This window comes from Mastacembelus armatus, unplaced genomic scaffold (assembly GCF_900324485.2).
Source record: "Mastacembelus armatus unplaced genomic scaffold, fMasArm1.2, whole genome shotgun sequence".
NCBI lineage: Eukaryota > Metazoa > Chordata > Actinopteri > Synbranchiformes > Mastacembelidae > Mastacembelus > Mastacembelus armatus.
Genome location: NW_022872940.1, coordinates 321,314 through 344,571, shown reverse-complemented (window position 1 = coordinate 344,571; position 23,258 = coordinate 321,314). Strand labels below are relative to the sequence as shown.

Genomic DNA, 23,258 nt, shown 5'->3' with positions numbered 1-23,258 from the left:
AACATCTGGAGGAAGGACACATCCTGTTCTACCAAGAAGACCTGGAGCAGTGTGGTCTGGATGTCCCAGAGGCCTCGGTGTACTCAGGAGTCTGTACAGAGATCTTCAAAAGAGAGAGCGTGATCTTCCAGAAATCAGTCTACTGCTTTGTTCATCTGAGTGTTCAGGAGTTTCTGGCTGCAGTCTACATGGTCCACTGTTACTCCAACAGGAAGACACAGGTACTGGAGAAGTTCCTGGGGGAAGAGGCGTACTGCTATTTTATGGAAAATTACCAATCTCTGAATCACTTCCTGTTTGGAGCCATGGAGAAATCCCTGGACAGTAAAAGTGGCCACCTGGACCTGTTTGTCCGCTTCCTTCATGGACTCTGCCTGGAGTGCAACCAGAGAGTCTTAGGAGGCCTGCTGGGTCAGACAGAGACCAGTCCAGAAACCATCCAGAGAGCCATCAACAACCTGAAGGAGATGAACACATACAGTATATCTCCTGACAGAAGCATCAACATCTTCCACTGTCTGATGGAGCTGAACGACCACTCAGTCCATCAGGAGATCCAAGAGTTCCTGAAGTCCGGGAACAGATCAGAGAAGAGTCTCTCTGAGATCCAGTGCTCAGCTCTGGCCTACATGCTGCAGATGTCAGAGGAGGTTCTGGATGAGTTGGACCTGAACCAGTACAACACATCAGACCAGGGACGACTGAGACTGATTCCAGCTGTGAGGAACTGCAGAAAGGCTAAGTAAGTCCAGATGTGCCCAAGTGAAAAAAATCTACTTTTGTATATTTTCTAAAAGTATATTGAGTATACTTTTGAAATACTTTGAAATACTTGAAGTTGTGTTAAAATGAAACCAGTGAAGTTGCTGGAAGCTGCACTATAAATCTGCTTTAGTACATGAAAAACCTATATTTCACATATTATTGGGTACTTTTGCTGCCCAAAATACTACACTACTGTTAAAATATACAGGAAACATTTGAAGTTGACTTGTTGCAAATGTCAAAAATCTATAGTGACATTAAACTGACAGTGTATTACTAATAGACTTTGAGCCAAAGTAAATGTACTTGAAATATACTCTGAACTCATTTGAACTATGTATGAAATACAATAGAATGAGGTTTGAAATGTGAAAAAAGTATGCAAAGTATATTTTTCCAAGTATTTGAGTATTTGTTGTGAAAATGAGCCACTGACTTTGTGTTAAATTGCAACCAAGTTGAACATATTGCATTAAAAGACACAATGATATTGGATTGATATTCCTAGTAAATATAAGTCCACTATAAGCATCATTGTGTGTTTAATAAATACACCAACAATGCCCTCTGAATGGATTCTCCAAACACTGAGTCTGAAATGTAGATACTTTACTTAGATTCCAATCCAATGATGTTGGACTAAAAGCACTACTTCCTGTTAGCATGTTCTCAAATGCTCTTACTTTGAAAAGCCCAGTGCACTTTGAAGACGTTCTAAAATGATTGAAAATAATCTGAACTCCTACACAAAGTCCAAAACCCGTCAGTCCAACAAATATTGATTTGAACTCTAACACTATTAAATCCAGCCATTTAAGGGCTTTGGAACAAAACAAGTCATTCAAGGTAACATCAATAACAATAAACAGGAACAACAGTTTGTGTTTTCTATTAGTGAGGTCAAAGTATTATTTGGCTGCACCACTATGGGACTAACATGGATTTTAGTGATCTTCAGGATTCTGCATAGTTCTCCGAAGAATTCTGTCCAAACATCCAAAATACATGAAGTAAACAAGTAGTATGAAAGAGTATTTTGAAGTGAAACATTGTGTACTTTAAATAAGTCTACTGAAATAGAGCTCAAGTTAAATGGAGGCATAGTATTATATTTGGAAGAGAATGACACAATTTCAAGTAAAAACACAAACCATGAACAGACTTTTGGAAAATATCACTAAATATACTTCAAAATCTGTTGAAAGTAAAGTGCACTTTGAAGAAATCTGCTAAATGACTAATGAAGTAATGAGATCATTTCAATATACTTTGCAAACATTTACTTTGAATCTACTTTTTTTTGTCTCAGTAACTCTTTGACTAATCTTGTACTTTGGAGACTCACCAAAAATGTACTTTTACTACTTTTCAACACAAGCACAAATACACTTGGTAAAATGTGTGAACACACTTTATCTGCTAAAAGTAGAATTGAAGTCTGAAACAATAGATTGATTTTTCACTTGGGTGATCATCACCATAATGTTCCTCTTGTTTATTGTGAGAATGACAGCAGCTGGATTTTGTCCCAGATGTTCTTGAGCTGTTCCAAATGGTGTCAGTCCAAAAGCTGCAGATGTTCCTGTTGTTTTTTCTGTCTGTCCAGTGAATGAACACAGTTCTTCTTTTTCTTTCCAATGGTTTTTCCATGGGACACATTTTTATTCTGTTTCTCTTCACACACTGATGTTTCTCTGCCACATTTGAACAAATGTCCAACATTAGAATAAACAGGGACAGGCCTGTTGTGGAAGTTCCAAAGGAACTGAGTTTTCTTTGCTTCCTGTCCAAGATGAAAGCAGAACAAAGATGAAGCGTGTGCAGTGTGACAGAGAGTGAGAAGAATTCTTATTTCATGTCCAACCCACTGAGAGAAGATCAGCTGAACCACTGATGTGAAGACACAACAGGACATGTCCCTGTTTGACATCAAGTGATTCAACTCAATATATTGTCTCTGTCATAATAACAGCTTTTCTAATATATGTGTCCTCACAGACTTTGTTACTCTCGACTCTCAGAGACTCACTGTGAAGTGGTGGCCTCAGCTCTGAAGTCCAACCCCTCCCATCTGAGACACCTGGACCTGACCTGGAACAATCTGAAGGATCCAGCAGTGCAGCAGCTGTGTGGTGGACTGCAGAGTCCACACTGTAGACTGGAGACTCTGAGGTCAGTTGACTGACTGTTCCTATTGTAGATCTTAGATGTTGAATCCACAACTAAAGCTCCTGTGAATGTTGGTTGTTCCATTCAGTGTTTTCATTGTTCTTCTATTCTCAGCAGACTAAGAATGATTCCTTCAGTTTCACTTCATTTCACTGAGCTGTCTTCAATAATGTGTGTTCACTCATATTGACTAGTCAAATTAATAATGATGTGTTTCTTTCTATAGAAGCTTTGAAGAACAGAGTGTCCCAAAAATGTCATCTGTCAGGAAGTTGTTCTGAATCCTTTGTGTTTCTAAACAAACTGTGGAAACAGTCCAAAGCTGAAACTGTTTCAACTGAAACTGTCCAGTGTTTGTCCAAGTTTGGATCCCAACAATATGTCAATATTGGACCAAACTAATATCTGACATCCTCCTGAGAGCCAGAAGGAAAAAGGTTGGAATATTTCCATTTTGGAATAGAAGTGAAGACTTTGGGATGTGAGAAACAAAGTCCTCTTTCTTTTTGGGGAAGAACACGTCCCTGTAGTGGACATAGGGTCTTGCTTTGTCCCAAAAACCACACAATAAGCATCAGTTTGCTGACGATAATGTTGGATTTTCTCTGCATTTCTATCAGATTTTTCTCACTCGATGAAACTCAGAGAAAACATATGACACAGTCAGTTGTCAACAATGTATGAATGGGATTCCAAAGCTTGTGTTTAGTGGCCAATGACACAGTGGGGCTCAGTCCCAACACAAGGACATGATCTGGTCTGTGCATTGGGACTGGGCCATTAGAAAGCAGTTGTCAGCCTGTTGTCATTGCCAAGGCCTCAAATCCTGATGCTGTGTGAAGAAGCTTTGAGTAGTTTTTGTTCCTGAACTGAAGCCAGCAGCTTTTGGTCCTGACACTGTCCACCCAGTTTGTTCCCTGATCCAAATCTCATTGTGAAGAACAAATCCACAGTGTCTCTATAAAGTTGATCCCATAGAAATGAAAGCACATGTGGAGCACAGAGACACACAGATGAAATCATGTGTCCAGGTGGTTGAGCTGTGTTTAGTGTCTGAGCTGCTGCTGCTGCTGCTGCTTTACCTCTGTGCTGTGCTGAGGCTGCAGCCAATAAAGCCAGAGAAGAAGATGCAGAGAGGGAAGAGACAGGAGACAGGAGAGCCTGGGGGAGCTTCCTTGGCTCAGATAGAATAAGGAGGAACAATTCAATGCATTGTTTTGCTGCACTTTGGAACTGGGTCAACAAACTTTAAGCAGGAAACTTTAAAGCTGCACAGTGACAGTATGAGCCATCAACTAGATTGATTCTGCTGTTGGCTGGAAAGCAGCTTCTCTTCCCATGTGCTGACAATAATATCATGATATAGTCAGACTATTATTACTATTATTCTGACTGTTCTCATATTCTTCTTCTCATTATTATCATTCTACATTTCCCTTCAGGGATTAATCAAGTTGATCTCATCTCATTATTCTAATGAAAAGAAGAAGAATTGTCATCATCATCATCACCATCCTCATTGTCATCAACATCAGTGTCACATTGGATCTCCTTCTTTGCTTCTTCATTCAGGTTGGAGAACTGCAGGTTGTCAGAGACCAGCTGTGGTTATCTGGTCTCAGCTCTGAAGTCCAACCCCTCCCATCTGAGAGAACTGGACCTGAGTCTGAACGACCTGCAGGATCCAGGAGTGCAGCAGCTGTGTGGTGGACTGCAGAGTCCAGACTGTAGACTGGAGACTTTGAGGTCAGTTCACTGACTGTTTGTTCCTATTGTAGATCTTTAGTGTTGAATTATTGTTTGAACTCAGTGTTTGCACAGACATAACTTCTATTGAAGTTGATTTTCTTTTCCTGTCTTTGGATTTATCTGAGGCTAAATTCAGTCTTTAGTCCCAAATGACTGAGACTCACAGAAAGTTGGTCTCATTGTGTCTAAAGAGTCACATGTCAGCAGAAAATCCTCTGAACTAATATTTGTTGGAAATGGATCCAGTTTCTTTGATCCCGTAGAAATATTTCTTTGATCATTGATATTGATGGTTGAGAACACACACAGACAGGTGTGTTTCCATCACTTCAGAGGACATTCCATTGACTTCCATTGATTTCCTGGAGACAAAGCCAAACCAGAAGCACTACTTGGTGAACCCTTAGCACAAGCTGAACCTCAACTTCCAGACAGCTTCTTCCACACAGAAATCCAAACAGGTCCTGGACTAGATTATTGGCCCCTTTTTCGATGTTGCCATTGGATTTGGAGCAGGTGGTTCACCTTGGACTCACCTGTTGGGAGTCCCAGTTAGTGCAATCTAATAATTCCTCATTCAGTCAGTTGAAATGGACAAAGTCCTGTGAGGACCCTCTGGTCCCAACATGTAAGAAACAGTAGATCAGTTGACAGACAAAGCATTACCTTGATCCATGTTGCTATTGGACCTTGATCTGTTGTCCAGTGGCCTCCGGCTCCACAGAACCCGACTCTATGGAAACTTTAGTGCCAAAGAGGAACAGTGTGTCAGTTGTGTGGAAATATTTTGGCTTTAAAGAAAGAAGATTCGATATGAATCGAATTGAAAACATCACATGGAAATTCCTGTTTCTCACAATGACTTTGAATTAAAGTCCGAGATTTTTCATCTTTCTGCACTTTCTTCTTCATGTTAATGTGACATCAATTCACACCTCAGCTAATTTCATCATAACAGCCTGGATGGACCAGTTTCTATTGACACTTGTGTTGTATTTATAATATTGTGTTGTTCTATTCATTGTTCATGTTTGTTCAATAAGAAAACAGGAAGTTGGTCTTTGCTCCTTTTTTCAGGTTGGAGAACTGCAGTTTGTCAGAGACCAGCTGTGGTTATCTTGCCTCAGCTCTGAAGTCCAACCCCTCCCATCTGAGACACCTGGACCTGAGTCTGAACACCCTGCAGGATCCAGGAGTGCAGCAGCTGTGTGGTGGACTGCAGAGTCCAGACTGTAGACTGGAGACTCTGAGGTCAGACCCCATGTTTAGGTTGTGTGCTGAGATGAATGTGATGTGAAAGTTGTGCTGACACTAAACTGCAGACATGAGGCTGATATTAGACTGATCCACACTGAGGATCGTCATGGGAAAGGCTGTTTTCCCTCTCAGAGAAATGTGGCTGCACAACATGAGTTTGTATAGATGGAGCCACAGGTGGAGCTGGCAGAGTTTCAGAGCTGAAGTCACTCCGTCTTTATTGAAGCAGCAGCATGTTGGCATTCATATTAATGACAGCTCTTTGTCCCTTTTTGGATGAGACCGCTTTGAACCTGCATACTGTTGGCTTCAGCTGTTTGGAGGTTCCACTTTCTAAACTTCTACTTTCTAAACCTTGTTCAGCTCTGAACACATTCTGAAACATTCAACACTTTCAAGAGGAACTTTGGTTTCTAACATCACATCTTTGCTTCTTTATTCAGGTTGGAGAACTGCAGTTTGTCAGGGACCAGCTGTGGTTATCTGGTCTCAGCTCTGAAGTCCAACCATCTGAGATACATGGACCTGAGTCTGAACAACCTGAAGGATCCAGATGTGCAGCAGCTGCGTGATCTTGTCCAGAGTCCAGACTGTAGCCTGCAGACTCTGAGGTCAGTAGAGGGCTGGAGTCACTGCATGGAGCTTTCAGCAGGATTGGACTAAACCCAGTCAATATCAAAGCAAAGATCCATGATTTCCTGTAAAGCTCCAACCTTCTCAGTGAAGCTGTGAGAGGAGAACAGGGACAGGCTTCAGGATTGGACAGAAAGACAGAGAGAGAGACAACAGTCAGCCAATCAGATCAGCCAGAAGCTTGTTGTGATCATGTGTTTGAGTTGATGTGAAGACAGCTGTTTGGATGGTTTGTTCCAACAGGTTTGGCCTCTATGGGGAAACAGTGACTCAATGTTCCAAAGACAAATCCTGTGAGTAACATTGAAACATTGTCTTCATCTAATTTTTATCCACTTCATCCACTACAAAGTGGTCTTGAAATGAAGTTGGCAGATATTTGGAACAGTCAGGCAGCACGGTGGATTAGTGGTTAGCAGTGGCTGTAAATATTTATGAACATGTCGTATTTTTCATTGTTTTATTTTTAGTACATTTACAAAGATTTCAAACAAACTTCTTTCACGTCGTCATTCTGGGATATTGTTTTGAGGAAAATCATGACTTGGATCCATTTTGGAATAAGGCTGGAACATAACAACGTGGAAAAAGTGAAGCACTGTGAAAACTTTTCAGATGTTCTGTAAGTTAGAAGATATTTGGAACATCTGGCTGCAGCTACAAACAGCCTGCATGTCCATATTACAGACCAAGGTGTAAACGCTGGAACAGCTGTCAGACTGTACAGATGTTTACAGATGTTTTCCATATAAGTTGTAGAGAAAATGCGAAGCTGAAGACGACACAGAGGCAGATGTTCTGACACCTGTGATCAGGTTGATACTCAGCCAGTAGAAAACCAGGAGCTTTGAGCTGCTGCTGTTGGACTCTAAGTCTTCCTGGTGTCTTCTTCCATCAGGTGTCCCTGATGTCAAACTGGATCCAAACACAGCAGAGACAAAACCCGGTGTGTGTGAGGACGACACAGAGCCGGTGATGGTGAGAATAAAACCTTGTTGCTGTCTGCAGGTTTTGATGGAGACTCTCTGCCATCCCAGGGTTTCTGCCATCCTGGACTGTGTCCACGGTGTGGACTGAGCTTCTGTCCTGGTCTTCATGTGTTTGTGACCTCTGCAAACATATTTCCAGCTGTTGCTCTTCACCTGATGTTATGTAGCAGAAGCAGCCTTCTCCACTTTAGAACTTTGTCTTTTACACTTACAGGAATATTAAACCTAGTATCTTCCATCATAGTGGACTGAATGGACAGTCTGCTGAAACCTTTTTACAGGGGTTTAGGTCAAGTCTTCAGTATCTGTGACTAACACAGCTGATGTTTTGTTCTGAATTCCAGCCTCCATCAAGCTTCTTCATACCTGAATTGCAAACTGGACCTGGATGTGTCTCCTACAGGTGATGACAGAATAAAACTTAATAAGACTTAACCCTGTTTACCTGCTGTCACTGTTATATTTCTCAGCACAACTTGTCCATGTTAAACATGTGGTTCACCAGGCCTGCTGCCCTCATTCAGCTCTTCTGTGTCCTACAGGTTCAGGTGTCCTGGTCCAGGTGCATTCCAGTGTACTGAGACTGGACTGGTGTTTGTTGTGGCTCAGGAGGCGGAGCTACAGTACAGAACCATCCAATGGGATGAAAGGCTCCTACAAGCAGGTGGTAAAGTGGCTGCAGGGCCCCTGTTCAGTATCCAGTGTCCAGAGGATGCTGTTGGTCAGCTCCACCTCCCACACTGTGAAACAGAGAAAGGTAGGCTGAAGCTTTCATGTCAGCAACAGTCATAGTGAACCACATCCACCCCAGCAGCTACACTGTTGGTGTTTGTACTGATGTTCCTAATTCATCTAAAGCATCTATGGTGCTGTGACAGTGAAATTTCTAAAGTTCCAAAGGACAGAACACTATGGAATGAGACTTGAGACCTTAAGAACTGAACAGATATGAGGACAGGACAGTTCTTATGGTCTCAAGTCTCATTCCATAGAAAACAATGAAACACACACTGAAACACAGGTTCAGGATTTCAGGGACTAAGTGTAAAAATCTCAAATTAGCAGTAACATTGTCCTGTTGTCAGTAAAGCTGATGTTTAATGGTTCTGTGCTGTCTCAGCTCTGTTCTCTGAAGGCCTGGTGTCTGTCGTCCACATCACTGATGAAGGGTTGAGCGTTCTCGAGCCGCTGGAGATCACAGACACTCATGTGATCGTCAAAGTCACTCATCTCTCAGCCTTTGGCCTGATCAAGGATCTGTGGAATAGGTTTTGGAACAACACGTCACCAGTTAGTGGCCAAGTGTTGCTGTTCCGCAAACCACTGTCCGAGATACAAAACCTCAATGTGTTTCTCCTGCCAAGCAACATCCCTCTGAAGGAGGTAAAGGTTTCTGAGATGTTAGCGCTTCACTTGTAGACCAGACTTTCTCTATTTCCTGTCCTTTCTTTCTCTGTTTCTGTCTTCTCTCTTTCACATCAGTCAGCAGACTGAGGGCACAGCACCTTCTGTCAAACCAGTCAGATTCTAGAAGTCAGTCATCCAATACAGTCAAACCTTTAAACCTGTTCCCCTGTCTGAAGCTCTCACCCGTCCCTTCATTGTCACACTGATGCAAATGGTGAGAGTTTGCTTCCCCTAGTTTAGTTTATTGTTGATCCATGGACTGTTGATTCTAGGGACTCCAAGAAAAAACAGCCTGTAGTCTCTTGAGAGTGAAAAGCTGTTATTCACATTATTTCTGAGACCACCCAAGGGTGAAACAGTAACTGGTCCTAGTCAGAAGAACACTGAGTCCCTCACAGTGTCTGTGATCAGATCAGACTGGCCTGTTTATCAGCTCTGATAAATCTTCTGTTTTTATGTCTTAAGGTGAGCTCCCAGCACCAAGACTCTCAGAACATCGTGGTCCCTTCCAAATGTAGACTCATCCAGGGCCAAAGCTACAGAGTTAACTGTCAGGAGGCCTGTTTAATACAGCCTGAGGTGAGTATTTGAAATAGTAACTGTGACATACTGACACCTTTCAGGGTACTACTATAAACACACCTTCACTGTGCTTCTGCTTTTCAGACAGAAGACTTTGACTTGGACTTTGGACCCAACTACCACCCGACCTTTCAGATCCACCTGCCTATAAACACAACCACAGTGGCCGTAACAGTCCGAGACCACAAAAACACTGAAGTCTGGAATCGCAGTGTTTACCTGACTGGTAAAGTCTTCATTCACCTGCAGCATCACTCCAGCTGATGGTGACCTCATAACAAAGTCACTTTGGTCATCACAGCGTCACAGCTTCGATCTGTTTGCTCTGACAGTCTGTAAAAAGCATGTTAATGTAGGTAGAACTGGAGCTCCACACTGAGCCAGGTCAGTTCTCAGCAGGAATCAATGTCTGTCTGTACTGGGACCATGTTCTGTAGATGAAACTCATCATCTCCAGCTCTTCTTGTTCCCTTTAGCTGTCTTTAAAACCCCATTAGTAGCAGAACGTAGCAGGTCTGACCTCCTGCCACTGTGTTGTTGATTTGACCCCACAGGCCTCCAGAACATGACGTGTATGTTTTCCTCATTCTGACTGACCAGACCTGCCCCCCAGTGTAGCCTGGTAGAAATGTGTGAGTGAGACATAAGTTGATAAAAGTCCTTATCCTGCTTGTTCCTCAGATGCTGCTCCAAGAAATGAAAATCTAAGGAGGCTTCAGAGTCCTTCAGCAGAGACCTTGTTATCATCAGTTTGGACCCAGTTTGTTCAAGACGTGTCAGAACCAGTTCTTTTGCAGCAGGGTGTAATAAATCAGGAAGAAATGGAGTCCACCAGAGCAGAGACCAGGACTGACAGGGCTCGAGCTGTGATCAACATGGTGAGAGGAAAAGGAACAGAAGCCAGTTCAGTCCTGATTGATGGTCTCTGTCAATTGGACCCACACCTTTTCAGAACCTTGAGCCTCATCTGTAGTAGAGATGTGGCTCAGTGAAATGTCTGATTGTAATATCATGATGAGATCTGGTGTCCTGAATGGAGACAGTTTCTATGAATTCACCTCAAACTCTTATCAAGGTGCTGTTGATTCAAATATGGAAATGTCTTGATTTTGTCTTTTTGCCTTTTTAAACCACTTTTTGTTTCCTTACATTTGAGTGTCCACATCCAGATGTGTCAGTGGCCTCACTCTTTGCAGTGACGGTGCAGTGGTCGCTTGCTGCCACTGTTTGGGAAAGGTGCCCCCTTACTCCGTAGGAAACCAAACTTCTTTCTCCCAGTTTTTCTAGTTCCAGCCCTGGTTATGGTTTGTAAAAACTGCAACAAAAGTAGAAACAATAACACAACTAACTGTTGACACTGGTCTCTGATCTCACCAGAGACTCACAATGGGACCAGAGGACATATTACATATTCTAGAGGATCTGGGAGAAGATGAATTTAAAAAGTTCAAGTGGTTCCTGGAGCAGGAAGGCATCAGAAGGAGCCAGCTGGAGGGGGCAAGAAGACCTGACACTGTGAGTCTGATGATGCAGAGATATGGACTTGATGGAGCTGTGGAGGAGACCAAGAAGGTGTTAGAGAAGATTCCCAGGAAGGACCTGGTGCAGGGTCTGTCAGACATCAGCTTAGGACCAGGTCAGTAACCGGAAGAGGAAAGGACAGTGTTTCTTTTTTTAACAGAATTCAGGTTTTACCAGTTAGTTTACCTGTCGAGCAACCAGACAGTGGACTTGTTAAAATTCACTGAACTGGAATTTGCTTGAAACTTCAGAAGGTTCATGTTGTGATTTAAGATGATATCACGTTAGTGATGAAAACATTACCCTGGTGCTGTTCTAAGAGAAAATCCTGGTCTTGGCTGGTGTTTCATTTGGAGCAGGAAGACATGCAGTGTTGTCCACCTGAGTCTGAACATGTGGCCATTAAAAATGACACTAAACCAAATCCACATGAACGTAACTATGAAAATAACAGACACCCCCCTTTGTCTCTCACCAGGACCCCTCTGGTCTCAGACGTCTGAGGCTCACCCTCCTCAGGACCCTTCAGCAGCTCCTCACACTAAAGGTAAATCTGCTTGTTTTGAATCAGTGGAAGACACAGATCACATCCCTGGACAGATGGATCAGACATAAGGCTGTAATTCAATTCAATTCAATTCAATTCAATTCAATTTTATTTGTATAGTGCCAAATCACAATACAAATCATCTCAAGGCACTTTACAAAAACTAAAACTAAAAACCCAACAATTCCCTTATGAGCAAGCACTTGGCGACAGTGGAGAGGAAAAAACTCCCTTTAACGGAAGAAAAAAACCTCCAGCAGAACCGGGCTCAGTTTGGGCGGCCATCTGCCTCGACCGGTTGGGGTGAGTGGATAGAGCAGAGAGAAAAGAACAGCAACAATAAACAACAAATAGACACTGCAAGGTGGTGGGGCCAGTAACTGCACATCAGCGATAAACAGCTCCAGGACCAGGGACACCTGCAGAAGGTACAGACAGAACAGAGAGAGAGGGAGAGAGCACAAACTAGGGGAGAGAGAGAGCACAAGGTTAGTGACATTCAATGGTGGAATATACATGAGGTGGGAGGAGAGAAGAGAGAGGGGGGGAAAGGAAAGGGGGGGGGGGGGGGGGGTTAGGGTAGGGGAGCTCAGTGCACCGATGGTCCTCGGGCAGTCTAGGCCTATAGCAGCATAACTAACTAAGGGATGGTTCAGGGTTGCCTGAAGCCAGCCCTAACTATATGCTTTGTCAAAGAGGAAGGTTTTAAGTCTAGCCTTAAAAGTACAGAGAGTGTCTGCCTCCTGAACCCAGGCTGAGAGCTGGTTCCACAGGAGAGGAGCTTGATAGCTAAAGGCTCTGCCTCCCATTCTGCTTTTGAGAACTCTGGGAACCACAAGTAGGCCTGCACTCTGAGAGCGAAGTGGTCTATTGGGATAATATGGTACTATGAGGTCTTTAAGGTATGAAGGAGCTTGATTATGAAGGGATTTGTATGTGAGAAGAAGGATTTTAAATTCTATTCTATATTTTACAGGGAGCCAATGAAGAGAAGCCAATATAGGAGAAATATGATCTCTCTTGCTAGTTCCTGTCAGGACTCTGGCTGCGGCATTCTGGATTAATTGGAGGCTTTTTATTAAGATATTAGGACATCCAGATAGTAATGAGTTACAGTAATCTAGCCTTGAGGAAACAAATGCATGGACTAGTTTTTCTGCATCATTTTGAGACAGGATGTTCCTAATTTTGGAAATGTTGCGCAGGTGAAAGAATGCAGTTCTAGAAATTTGTTTTATGTGTGAGTTAAAGGACATGTCCTGGTCAAAAATAACTCCAAGGTTTTTCACAGTAGTGCTGGAGGCCAGGGCTATGCCATCTAGAGTAGCTATAATTTTAGAAAAGTTATTTCTGAGATTTTTAGGCCCAAATATAATGACTTCTGTTTTCTCCGAGTTTAAAAGTAAAAAGTTACTAGTCATCCAGGCCTTTATGTCAGTTACACAGGCTTGAAGTCTGGTTAACTGGTTTGTGTTAACAGGTTTAATAGATAGATATAACTGAGTGTCATCCGCATAGCAGTGGTAATTAATAGAGTGCTTCCTAATGATATATCCTAAAGGAAGCATGTACAGGGTGAACAGAATCGGTCCTAGCACAGAACCTTGTGGAACTCCATAACTAACTTTTGTTCGTGTGGAAGGTTCATCATGGACATGAACAAACTGGAATCTGTCCGATAAATAGGATTGGAACCACTTTAACGCTGTTCCTCTGATACCAATCACATGCTCCAGTCTCTGTAATAAGATGTTGTGGTCAATGGTGTCGAATGCTGCACTAAGGTCTAGGAGGACAAGTATCGAAACAAGTCCATTATCTGAGGCTAAGAGAAGATCGTTGGTAACTTTTAACAGTGCTGTTTCTGTACTATGATGTGCTCTAAATCCTGATTGAAAATCTTCAAATAGTTCATTCCTGTGTAAGTGGTCTGATAGCTGCTTAGCAACAGCCTTTTCTAGGATTTTAGAAATAAATGGCAGGTTGGATATTGGTCTATAATTAGCCAAGACTCCTGGATCAAGACTAGGCTTTTTGAGTAAAGGTTTGATTACTGCAGTCTTAAAGGCCTGTGGTACGTAGCCTGATACTAGAGATAAATTTACCAAGTCCAATAAAGATGAGTTCATTAATGGCAGGGTGCCTTTAAGCAGTCTAGTCGGGATGGGGTCCAAGAGACACGTTGATGATTTCGATGAAGCAACTACTGATGTAAATTCAGAGAGATCTATGGGAGAGAAGCAGTCTAAACATAACTGAGGTCCTACAGATGATTCAAGAGCTACTGTAGTAAAAGATTCATTTATTGCAGGTATAGGAAGCATCTGCTGAATTTTATCTCTAATAGTTGTGATTTTATTTGTAAAGAAACTCATAAATTCATCACTGCTGAGAGCTAAGGGAACACTGGGCTCAACGGAGCTGTGACTTTTTGTCAGCCTGGCTACAGTGCTGAAAAGAAACCTGGGATTGTTCTTATTTTCCTCTATTAGTGATGAATAGTATGCAGTTCTGGCTTTACGGAGAGCTTTTTTATATGTTAGTAGACTGTTTTTCCAGGCTAGAAAAATTTCCTCTAAGTTTGTGGAACGCCACTTCCTTTCCAGCCTTCGTGATGCCTGCTTTAAGGTACGAACATGTAAATTATACCATGGGGCTAGTCTTCTCTGAATCACTAACTTCTTTTTCAGAGGGGCTACAGAATCAAGCGTTTCACGCAGTGAGGTTACAGCACTGTCAACAACATGATCAATTTGGTAGGGAGTAGGATTAAGGCAGCTGCCCTCCACTATGTTTATACTTGGCATAGATGCAAATAAAGATGGAATCATTTTCTTAAATTTATTAACAGCGTTGTCGGGTAAACATCTGCTGTAGTGGAATTTTCTTCCAGACGCTGCATGATCCATCATTTTAAATTCGAAAGTTATTAAAGAATGATCTGACAAAACAGGATTTGGGGGAAAAATTATTAGATGTTCAATTTCGATGCCATAGGTCAGAACAAGATCAAGGGTGTGATTAAAACAGTGGGTGGGTTTATTAACGTTTTGAATGAAACCAATTGAATCTAATATAGAATTAAATGCAATGCTGAGGCTGTTATTTTCAATATCTACATGAATGTTAAAATCTCCCACTATAATGACTTTATCTGATCTAAGCACTAAATCAGACAGGAAGTCAGGGAATTCAGTTAAAAACTCTGAGTAAGGGACAGGTGGACGGTACACAGTGACAAGTAGAACTGGTTTTTGTGTTTTCCAGTTTGTATGTGAGAGACTAAGAGTGAGGCTCTCAAATGAGTTATAACTGTTCTGAGGATGAAAGTTTAATAATAAGTTTGAGTGGAAAATTGCAGCTACTCCTCCAGTTCGACCTGTGCTTCGAGGAACATGATAATTTTTATGACTGAGGGGGGTTGATTCATTCAAACTGACATATTCATCCTGCTGTAACCAGGTTTCAGTAAGATAAAGTAGGTCAATTTGGTGATCAGTTATCAAATCATTTACTAACAGAGATTTAGAAGAAAGGGACCTAATATTTAATAATCCACATTTGACAGTTCTGTTTTTCTGTTCAATAAGAGGAGTGGTCTTAATTTTTATTAAGTTTTTATGAATAACTCCTCTTCTGTTAACTTCTGATTTATTTGATTTATATGTTCGAGGGGCAGACACAGTCTCTATGTGGTTTGAGGGGGGCGGCGGCTCTAAGGAAACTGCAGAGAAGCGTTTTAGACTGAGTCTCTGCATCCCGGTCCCCACCCTGGATTGTCAGGCTTTAGGTCGGCTAAGAAACTCGGCCAAATTCCTAGAGATGAGAGCTGCACCATTCAAAGTGGGATGGATGCCATCTCTCGCTACCAGACCGGGTTTTCCCCAGAAAGTGGCCCAATTGTCTATAATTACAGTCACATTCTGACTGACCAGACCTGCACCCCATTGTAGCCTGGTAGAAATGTGTGAGTGAGACATAAGTTGATAAAAGTCCTTATCCTGCTTGCTCCTCAGATGCTGCTCCAAGAAATAAAAATCTACAGAGGCTTCAGAGTCCGTCACCAAAGATCTTGTTATCATCAGCTCAGCCCCAGTTTGTTCAAGACGTGTCAGAACCAGTTCTGAACCAGCTGCTGGACTTTCTTTTGCAGCAGGGTCTAATAAATCAGGAAGAAATGGAGTCCATCAGAGCAGAGACCAGGACTGACAGAGCTCAAGCTGTGATGGACATGGTGAGAGGAAAAGGAACAGAAGCCAGTTCAGTCCTGATTGATGGTCTCTGTCAATTGGACCCACACCTTTCCAGAACCTTGAACCTGATGTGAAGTAGAGATGTGGCTCAGTGACATGTCTGATTGTAATATCATGATGAGATCTGGTGTCCTGAATGGAGACTGTTGGTTCTAATCAAACATCTACACAGAGACTTTCTTTTCTTTGTTCTAGGTTGAGCTCGTGACTTTTAGGAGACGCACACTCTGTGCTATCCCCGGCTGCAGCAAAGAGTCCAACCTAGCACACTTTAATTTATATGTGATGTGGTTACATGACTTCCAGGCACCGTCTCACTTTACACAATAGGGGAGAGTTGCAACATAGGTTAACTTCAGAGTTCATACAAAGTTCACATCCATATATTCACATGTCTTGGTGATTTGCACAGAGAAACAGGGAACATCCTTAACTGAGGAATGTCTGGTTGCCCCCTTTACATAAATCTGTCTACAAAATGACAATTCTCATAACACAGTCAGCGATTTACAATGCCCTTATTCTAACATTTCCCTCCTGTTTGTCATTTTCACCATGGTATCAGAGTTTTCCATCTTCCTTGTGGGATTTTCTGGAAACTCGTCATTATGACTAAACAAGTTTTGGAGAAGCAAGGCTCTGTGAGGGGTTGGGCGAAAACCTTCTGTAAAGGAAAAATTCCCAACCGGCCCCCAGGCTCCTGGGCGACCACCTCTGGTCCTCTATCAGAGCACAAACAGTTCACACATAATCACTATTTACACAACCTGTAGCATGTCTGCAAGAGGATACTTGGTAGGTCCTGATCCGTAGTTTTTGTAGCTGTATGCCGAATTGGAAACCCCTTTGTTGGGAGCAAGTGGTATTTACAGTCTCGTCTGTGCTTGCATAACAGACAATACTTAGTGTCCCTAGACACAGAATCAGCCAATGGAGAGCCATAGCTGGGAGTAAGGATCAGATGGTCTCTTCAGCAGCCAAGGGTTTTGATACCGGCTGACTTCCACCTTACTCGGCTCCTAGCGGCTGTAGTATCTTGCAGTGGCTCTGATGAATCCACGTAGGTCTCTCCTGAATCTTTACTGGAGTGGGAGTGGTCAGGATCACTGTATAGGGCACCTCCCACTTGGGAGTGGACCAGGTCTTCCTCTTGATGACCTTTATCAGAACTTGGTCACCAGGCTTGACTCTCTGCACCTGTGGAGACAAAACATCTCTTGGCAGATTATTTGCACTCATGACTTCTCTGGTTTGCAACATCTTGCTCATCCATTCAGCTAGAGTAGTTTCTCCTTGAGGTTTTTCACACACATTTTCACAAATGGGAAGTGTAAAAGATCTTCCATAAAGGATTTCAAACGGGGTCAGGCCTCTGTCTGTTGGCGTGACCCTCATATACATCTTCACCAGGGGGAGACATTCCACCCATGTCCTTCCCGTTTGCTCCATAGTTTTCCTCAGTCTCATCTTTATAGTGCCATTAGTTCTTTCTACCAGGCCTGCACTTTGGGGATGGTATGAACAGTGGTTCTTCAACTCAAAACCCAGATGTTTAGACATCTGCGTAACTACTTCATTTACAAAATGTGGACCATTATCACTGTAGACTCGCTGTGGGATTCCATGATCTGGGATTATACTTTTACACAGCGCTTTGGCCACTGTTAGTGCATCAGCACTTTTGCTGGGCACAATCTCAACCCACTTAGAGTATGCATCTATCAAAACAAGACAATACTTGTATGTCTGACATTGTGACAACTCTATGAAATCCATGTGAATAACTTGGAATGGATAGTCCGGATTGGGGAATCTCCCTCTCTTTGGTCTGAGATTTCCCTGTGGGTTATGCTTACAGCAAGTCAAACAGGATTTACAAAAATTTTTTGAGTAGTTATTAAAACCTGGTGCATGAAAATACTTTTCCACTGCATATACCATCCCTCCTGTTGACACATGGCAAGGCCCATGCGTCAAAATAGCTGCCGTATGATAGACTTCTAGGCAGGCAAAGTTTGTCTTTAATCTTAAAAAGATCTTGCTCAATTATGGCTCCTCCTTTGAGCCAAAGTTGCTGTTCAGCCGGTGGGGCTCTTTTCTGCATGTCTGAAAGTACTTCATGATCTATAGGCTGTTTCACTTCTTCCATGAGGTAAAGGTTCATGGCCATCGGTGTTTCATAAATCAGATCTAACAGTGGTTGTGTTACTTGAGCATAATCTGGAATCCACTGTCGACAATAGTTACACAGCCCTAAGAATTGCATCATCTGTTGCTTAGTGATAGGCTTACAAGCTTGTTGAATAGCTGCTTTCCTGGATTCAGTCAGGGCTCTGCCTTCTGGTGTTAATTTATGACCCAGGAATACAACTTCAGAAGTAGCCCACTGTAGCTTTTTTGGAGATGCTTTGTTGCCTGTTCTTTCTAAATGTTTGAACAGTGCTATCGCCATGTCTTTGTTGTGCTGCTGAGTGTCTGATGTAATTAAAATATCATCAACATAGGTCAAAATTTGGCTATGTGAGGGCACATGGAATGTAGATAAGCAATTTTCCAATTCTGATGCAAATATAGTGGGGCTATCAACATAACCCTGTGGCAACCTGGTGTAGGTGAGTTTCTTTCCCTCAAAGGTGAACCCAAACCATCCCTGTGAGTCCGGATGTACTGGGATAGAGAAAAAAGCATTGCTGAGATCCACAACCGTGAACCACTTCATCTCAGGTTTTATATGGTTCAGCAGAGTGTGAGGATCTGGGACACACGGGGCCCTACTTTCAACTGCTTTATTTACTTCCCTTAAGTCTTGAATCATCCTCCAACTCCTCCCATCAGCTTTTTTCACTGGGAATATAGGGGTGTTACACTGAGCCTCTGGTGCCCTCACCAGGATCCCTGCATCAAGCATCTCTTGTACCACAGGCCTGATTCCCTGAAGAGCGTCTGGTTTAAGGGGATACTGCTTTATCCTAGGTCTATAATCAGATTTGGCCTTAATAATAACTTCTGGAGCTGTGGTCATTAGGCCTACATCAGTTTTGCTTCGAGACCAGAAACTGTCAGGCACCTCAGCCAAACACGGATCTAACTCCTCCAGAAGTAACACTCATTCTTGGTCATCCTCCCCCATGTGAGCACGGGGAGTGGCCGTCACAACCCAATTTAAGTTTTTGTAAAAACAGCTTCCCACACTATTACTAAACCAGCCTCCTTCTTCTTCATGCCAATCACAAATACTCTCAGCTTTATTCAAAAACTGCTTTAACTCCTCCCAATGCATGTCATTCGTCTTAGACACTGACAAGTGAGGATTAGGTGACCATCCCATCAAGAGACGCTTAGCTTCTGGAGGAAGACTAACAGAGCAGACTGCCTTTCCTTTCCTATCAGTATAAAGGGTCTTAAGTGTTATCCTCTGTGGCCCTAACTTCTCAAACTTCCGTACATAGTCAAAATCTGGACCTGGAGTGTGTTTATAATAGAGGGTGACATGCATCTGCTCTGGGGAGAGGCTTTCTGAGTGTGGTGGTTGAGGATCAGGCAGCAGGCGCAGGAGCTGCTCTCCTGTGCGTCCAGGGTCAGGCATGGGCAGATCTAGGGACCACCAGTAATGTGGTGCCCCTTGTTTCAGCACTACATAAGAGGGGATCTCCTCCCCCGGGCCTATGGCTGCCATCCCGTTTGTAGTAGGTACTAAAGATATTTTTAATTTGCTCAACAAATCTCTGTCCAATAAATTCACAGGACAGTTAGGACACAAAACTGCCATTACCTTTTCCTGAAAGCCAGATGCCTCATCCTCAATCACAAAACTTTGGGAGAAACTGCAAGGGGTGACCTGTCCATTCGCTGATTTTACAAAAATATTTTTATCACCTCTTGTCACTCCAGGAATTCTATCCCTCAAAACTGTTCTGTCTGCTCCTGTGTCACACAAAAACTTTATTTTCACTCCATTAATTTTTAGCATTCTAATGGGCATTACCTTATTCCCTTCTGCACTATAATAAGTTTCTACAATTTCTTCAAGGTCCAGCATTTCATCTACAGTGGGGCCTAGTCATGCTTGGGGGTTAAAGGGTCCCAGTCTCCTATACTCTTCTGATCGTCTGCCTTCATCTCTCCCTGAGCTCTGGTTCTGCTCATCACAATCACAGGCAAAGTGTCCTGGTCTACCACAATTATAGCATACATCATCCTTCCATTTCCTATTTCCAGAACCTCTTCCTGAGCTCCCTCTCCCTCTGCCTCTTCCTCTGAATCCTCTCCTGTTGTACTGTGAAGGACCTCCTCTCCCCCTGTCACCCATGACATCCAGTAGTGCAAACACGGCAGCTTTTGATTGTTGTTCTGATTTATGTTTCTGTAAGTCTTGGGCATGCTGTGCATAATTCATTATTTGAGTCACTCCATCTGTGGGTGTATTAATATTTAGCTTTCGGATGTGGTGAGTGATGGACGGAAGAAACCCACTCAGCAAGGCCTGTTTCAGTTGTTGCTGATAGGGGGAAGCGACAGTGTCAGAGGGGTCCAAACCACTGTTTGCTTTAAACACTTCCTCTAGCCGTCCTCTATAGTCCTGCACATCCTCACCTTCTTTCTGTTTACATTGGGCAATAGCTTGGTAATCAGGAGGTTTAACAAATGCATTTTTTACTCTGTCTGTCAGTAATGCAACTTGGTTGTCTAAGACTGGATCTCCGTGGGCCAAAACCTCCCCCCCTGGAGTCTGCCCTGTATATCCTCCCCTCACTCCTCCATATCTGTGTCCTAAAGCTTTCCTGCACACTGAGTCAATCTCCTGCCCGTCCAAATTGTAAGTTTGTCTAAGTTGTTGCAGATTTTCAATCCATTGACGAACATTAGCAAAGGGGTCCCCTAGCCCTTTTACTGCATCCTCCAGCTCCTTACCAGGAGAAGGGGCCTGTTGTCATTCCCTACTCCAAAATGAGGGTTAGGCACCTCTATGGCTGGAAAGATGCTGGCTGGGTCAGTCAATGGTGGCCAGGGCGGCGGATCAGGACGGGGCCCCATCCTTGACCCATCGCCCTGGAGGTCCCTAAACGGGCTTAATTTTGACATTGCCTCTGCCAGTCCTTGGACCTCATCAATTAAAGGACCATACAGATTTCCTGATCTAGTGTGGCTAGGACTGATTAGAGCAGGTCCAGCCGTAGGAGGCGGGGTCACGGCTGTCCTCGCTGCCCCCATCACAGGTGCGGCAGCCGCAGCAGCCGCTTCTTCTTGTTGAATTAACGCTTGTGGACGCCCTACAAAATCAGCTGGGTCCTCTTGGAGGGCTGCTATGAGGGACTTTTATCTCTTCTCTTCTCTTCTCAGCTTGCTCTTGCCATTTTACTGCCTCAATGAGCTGCAGTTTAAATTTATCAATTTTCCTAGGTTCTACTGTGGCCATTTCTGCTTTTAACTGAGTTACCAATTTATCGCATGCGCAGGTTTCCAATTTTCCAGGAAACTCATACTTTTTCTTCCATTCTCCTAAATATCTCGCTGATCCGGGAGAATAAGTGTTCATAAATTTAGGATCCCCCATTAATTGGGGTTTACTGTTCCCCTTTCCCATAGTTGCAACTTTGGCACAAGCAAACGATCAGTCACAACAGCATGGGGATCGTCCACTGTATCAAGCTTCTACAGGTACTAATTACCTGCGTATACAGCCGTCCACCACACTCAACTTTTCAATTTTTACTTGTACCCAACAAAATACACAGTTTAAATAGGTAGTGACACTGCTCTATTCAGCCGACAATAGTCCGTCAACTACCATCAGTCACACGCTCTCATTCACTCACACGTGTTTCAGTATCCCTGATACTTTCTTTTCGTCCCAGACGAATAGCGCTTTTACTTTTCAAGTGTCCCTGACACTACTATGTCCCTGACATAGGTTTCGTCCCTGACGAACTTACAGCTGCTTTCTAGTGTCCCTGACACTGCTATGTCCCTGACATAGGTTTCGTCCCTGACGAACTCTGCAGCTGCTTTCTAGTGTCCCTGACACTGCTATGTCCCAGACATAGAAGTCAACGCAGCTCACCTATTTCTGCAGACACGTCTCTTGTCCGGCTTCCGTCAAGCAGCAGAAGTGAAGAGGATCTTTTCAGGCGAGTAGACACCGACCTCCCGTCGAATTCACGAGGGTGGATTTTCCTCGATCCCCTATGGGACCGACTGTGCACAGTTTTCCAGCGTCCTCGTCCTCCTCTTCACCGTTGATGCTGTATTGGAAACCGGGCGGAAACACCAATAAATGTTGGTTCTAATCAAACATCTACACAGAGACTTTCTTTTCTTTGTTCTAGGTTGAGCTCGTGACTTTTAGGAGACGCACACTCTGTGCTATCCCCGGCTGCAGCAAAGAGTCCAACCTAGCACACTTTAATTTATATGTGATGTGGTTACATGACTTCCAGGCACCGTCTCACTTTACACAATAGGGGAGAGTTGAAACATAGGTTAACTTCAGAGTTCATACAGAGTTCACATCCATATATTCACATGTCTTGGTGATTTGCACAGAAAAACAGGGAACATCCTTAACTGAGGAATGTCTGGTTGCACCCTTTACATAAATCTGTCTACAAAATGACAATTCTCATAACACAGTCAGCGATTTACAATGCCCTTATTCTAACAGAGACAGTTTCTATGAATTCACCTCAAACTCTTATTAAGGTGCTGTTGATCCAAATATGGAAATGTCTTGATTTTGTCTTTTTGCCTTTTTAAACCACTTTTTGTTTCCTGACATTTGAGTGTCTACATCCAGATGTGACAGTGGCCTCACTCTTTGCAGTGACGGTGCAGTGGTCGCTTGCTGCCACTGTTTGGGAAAGGTGCCCACTTACTCCGTAGGAAACCAAACTTCTTTCTCCCAGTTGTTCTAGTTCCAGCCCTGGTTATGGTTTGTTTTGTCCAGAAAGGTGTTGGGAAGCCACGGCTCCTGCTCATTGGTCCAGTCTGAGTCTGCTCACCTCATTTCTACTGAATCTGTTTGGATGTGCTGTCCATTCTCCTCATCCCACTGCTGAACCAGGAAAACTGGCATGTTGTGTTGCAGCCCCAGGCCTGGAACAAAACAGAGACCAGCCCTGCTCAGTCATGGAAACTGTGGGACATGATCCAATATGTAACCATATCCATTCCATAAGCATTCATTGAATCTTATATGATCAGTCTTTATATTCATTATGTACATAGCCTATATTTCTATTTTTATTATTAGGACTCTGTTGCTATAATAAACATGTGGTTCAGACTTTGTCGACTGGAGACTTTGATTTCACACATTGGCAGAGAAGAAAAGAGAAGAACAGTGTCTGTGGGGCTTCGACGGCTTCACCCTGGCCGGAGAATTTTCCA

At 43.2% G+C, this 23,258-nt stretch overlaps 2 protein-coding genes and 1 pseudogene across 3 annotated transcripts in view; 2 read left to right on the top strand and 1 right to left on the bottom strand.

Moving 5' to 3' along the window:
• Positions 1-16,127, top strand: part of LOC113143891 (NACHT, LRR and PYD domains-containing protein 1b allele 2-like) — a 30,332-nt gene extending 14,205 nt beyond the window's left edge. Inside the window, exons 2-13 of one of the 2 annotated variants that reach the window (XM_026329512.1) lie at positions 6,509-6,551; positions 6,817-6,866; positions 7,472-7,551; positions 7,907-7,965; positions 8,105-8,319; positions 8,683-8,945; positions 9,435-9,548; positions 9,636-9,777; positions 10,233-10,429; positions 10,929-11,187; positions 11,551-11,619; positions 15,636-16,127. In XM_026329512.1, the coding sequence (XP_026185297.1) occupies positions 6,509-6,551; positions 6,817-6,866; positions 7,472-7,551; positions 7,907-7,965; positions 8,105-8,319; positions 8,683-8,945; positions 9,435-9,548; positions 9,636-9,777; positions 10,233-10,429; positions 10,929-11,187; positions 11,551-11,619; positions 15,636-15,946 (1,802 nt within the window). In that variant the 3' untranslated portion in view covers positions 15,947-16,127. Of the gene's footprint in view, positions 1-6,508; positions 6,552-6,816; positions 6,867-7,471; positions 7,552-7,906; positions 7,966-8,104; positions 8,320-8,682; positions 8,946-9,434; positions 9,549-9,635; positions 9,778-10,232; positions 10,430-10,928; positions 11,188-11,550; positions 11,620-15,635 lie in introns of those variants that run through there. The other variant, XM_026329513.1, reaches the window with a different exon arrangement.
• LOC113143885 (zinc finger protein 208-like) overlaps positions 1-23,258 on the bottom strand; it is a 905,597-nt pseudogene that overhangs the window by 761,161 nt on the left and 121,178 nt on the right.
• LOC113143888 (NACHT, LRR and PYD domains-containing protein 5-like) overlaps positions 1-23,258 on the top strand; it is a 267,626-nt gene that overhangs the window by 182,764 nt on the left and 61,604 nt on the right. The gene's annotated exons all lie outside the window — the stretch shown is intronic.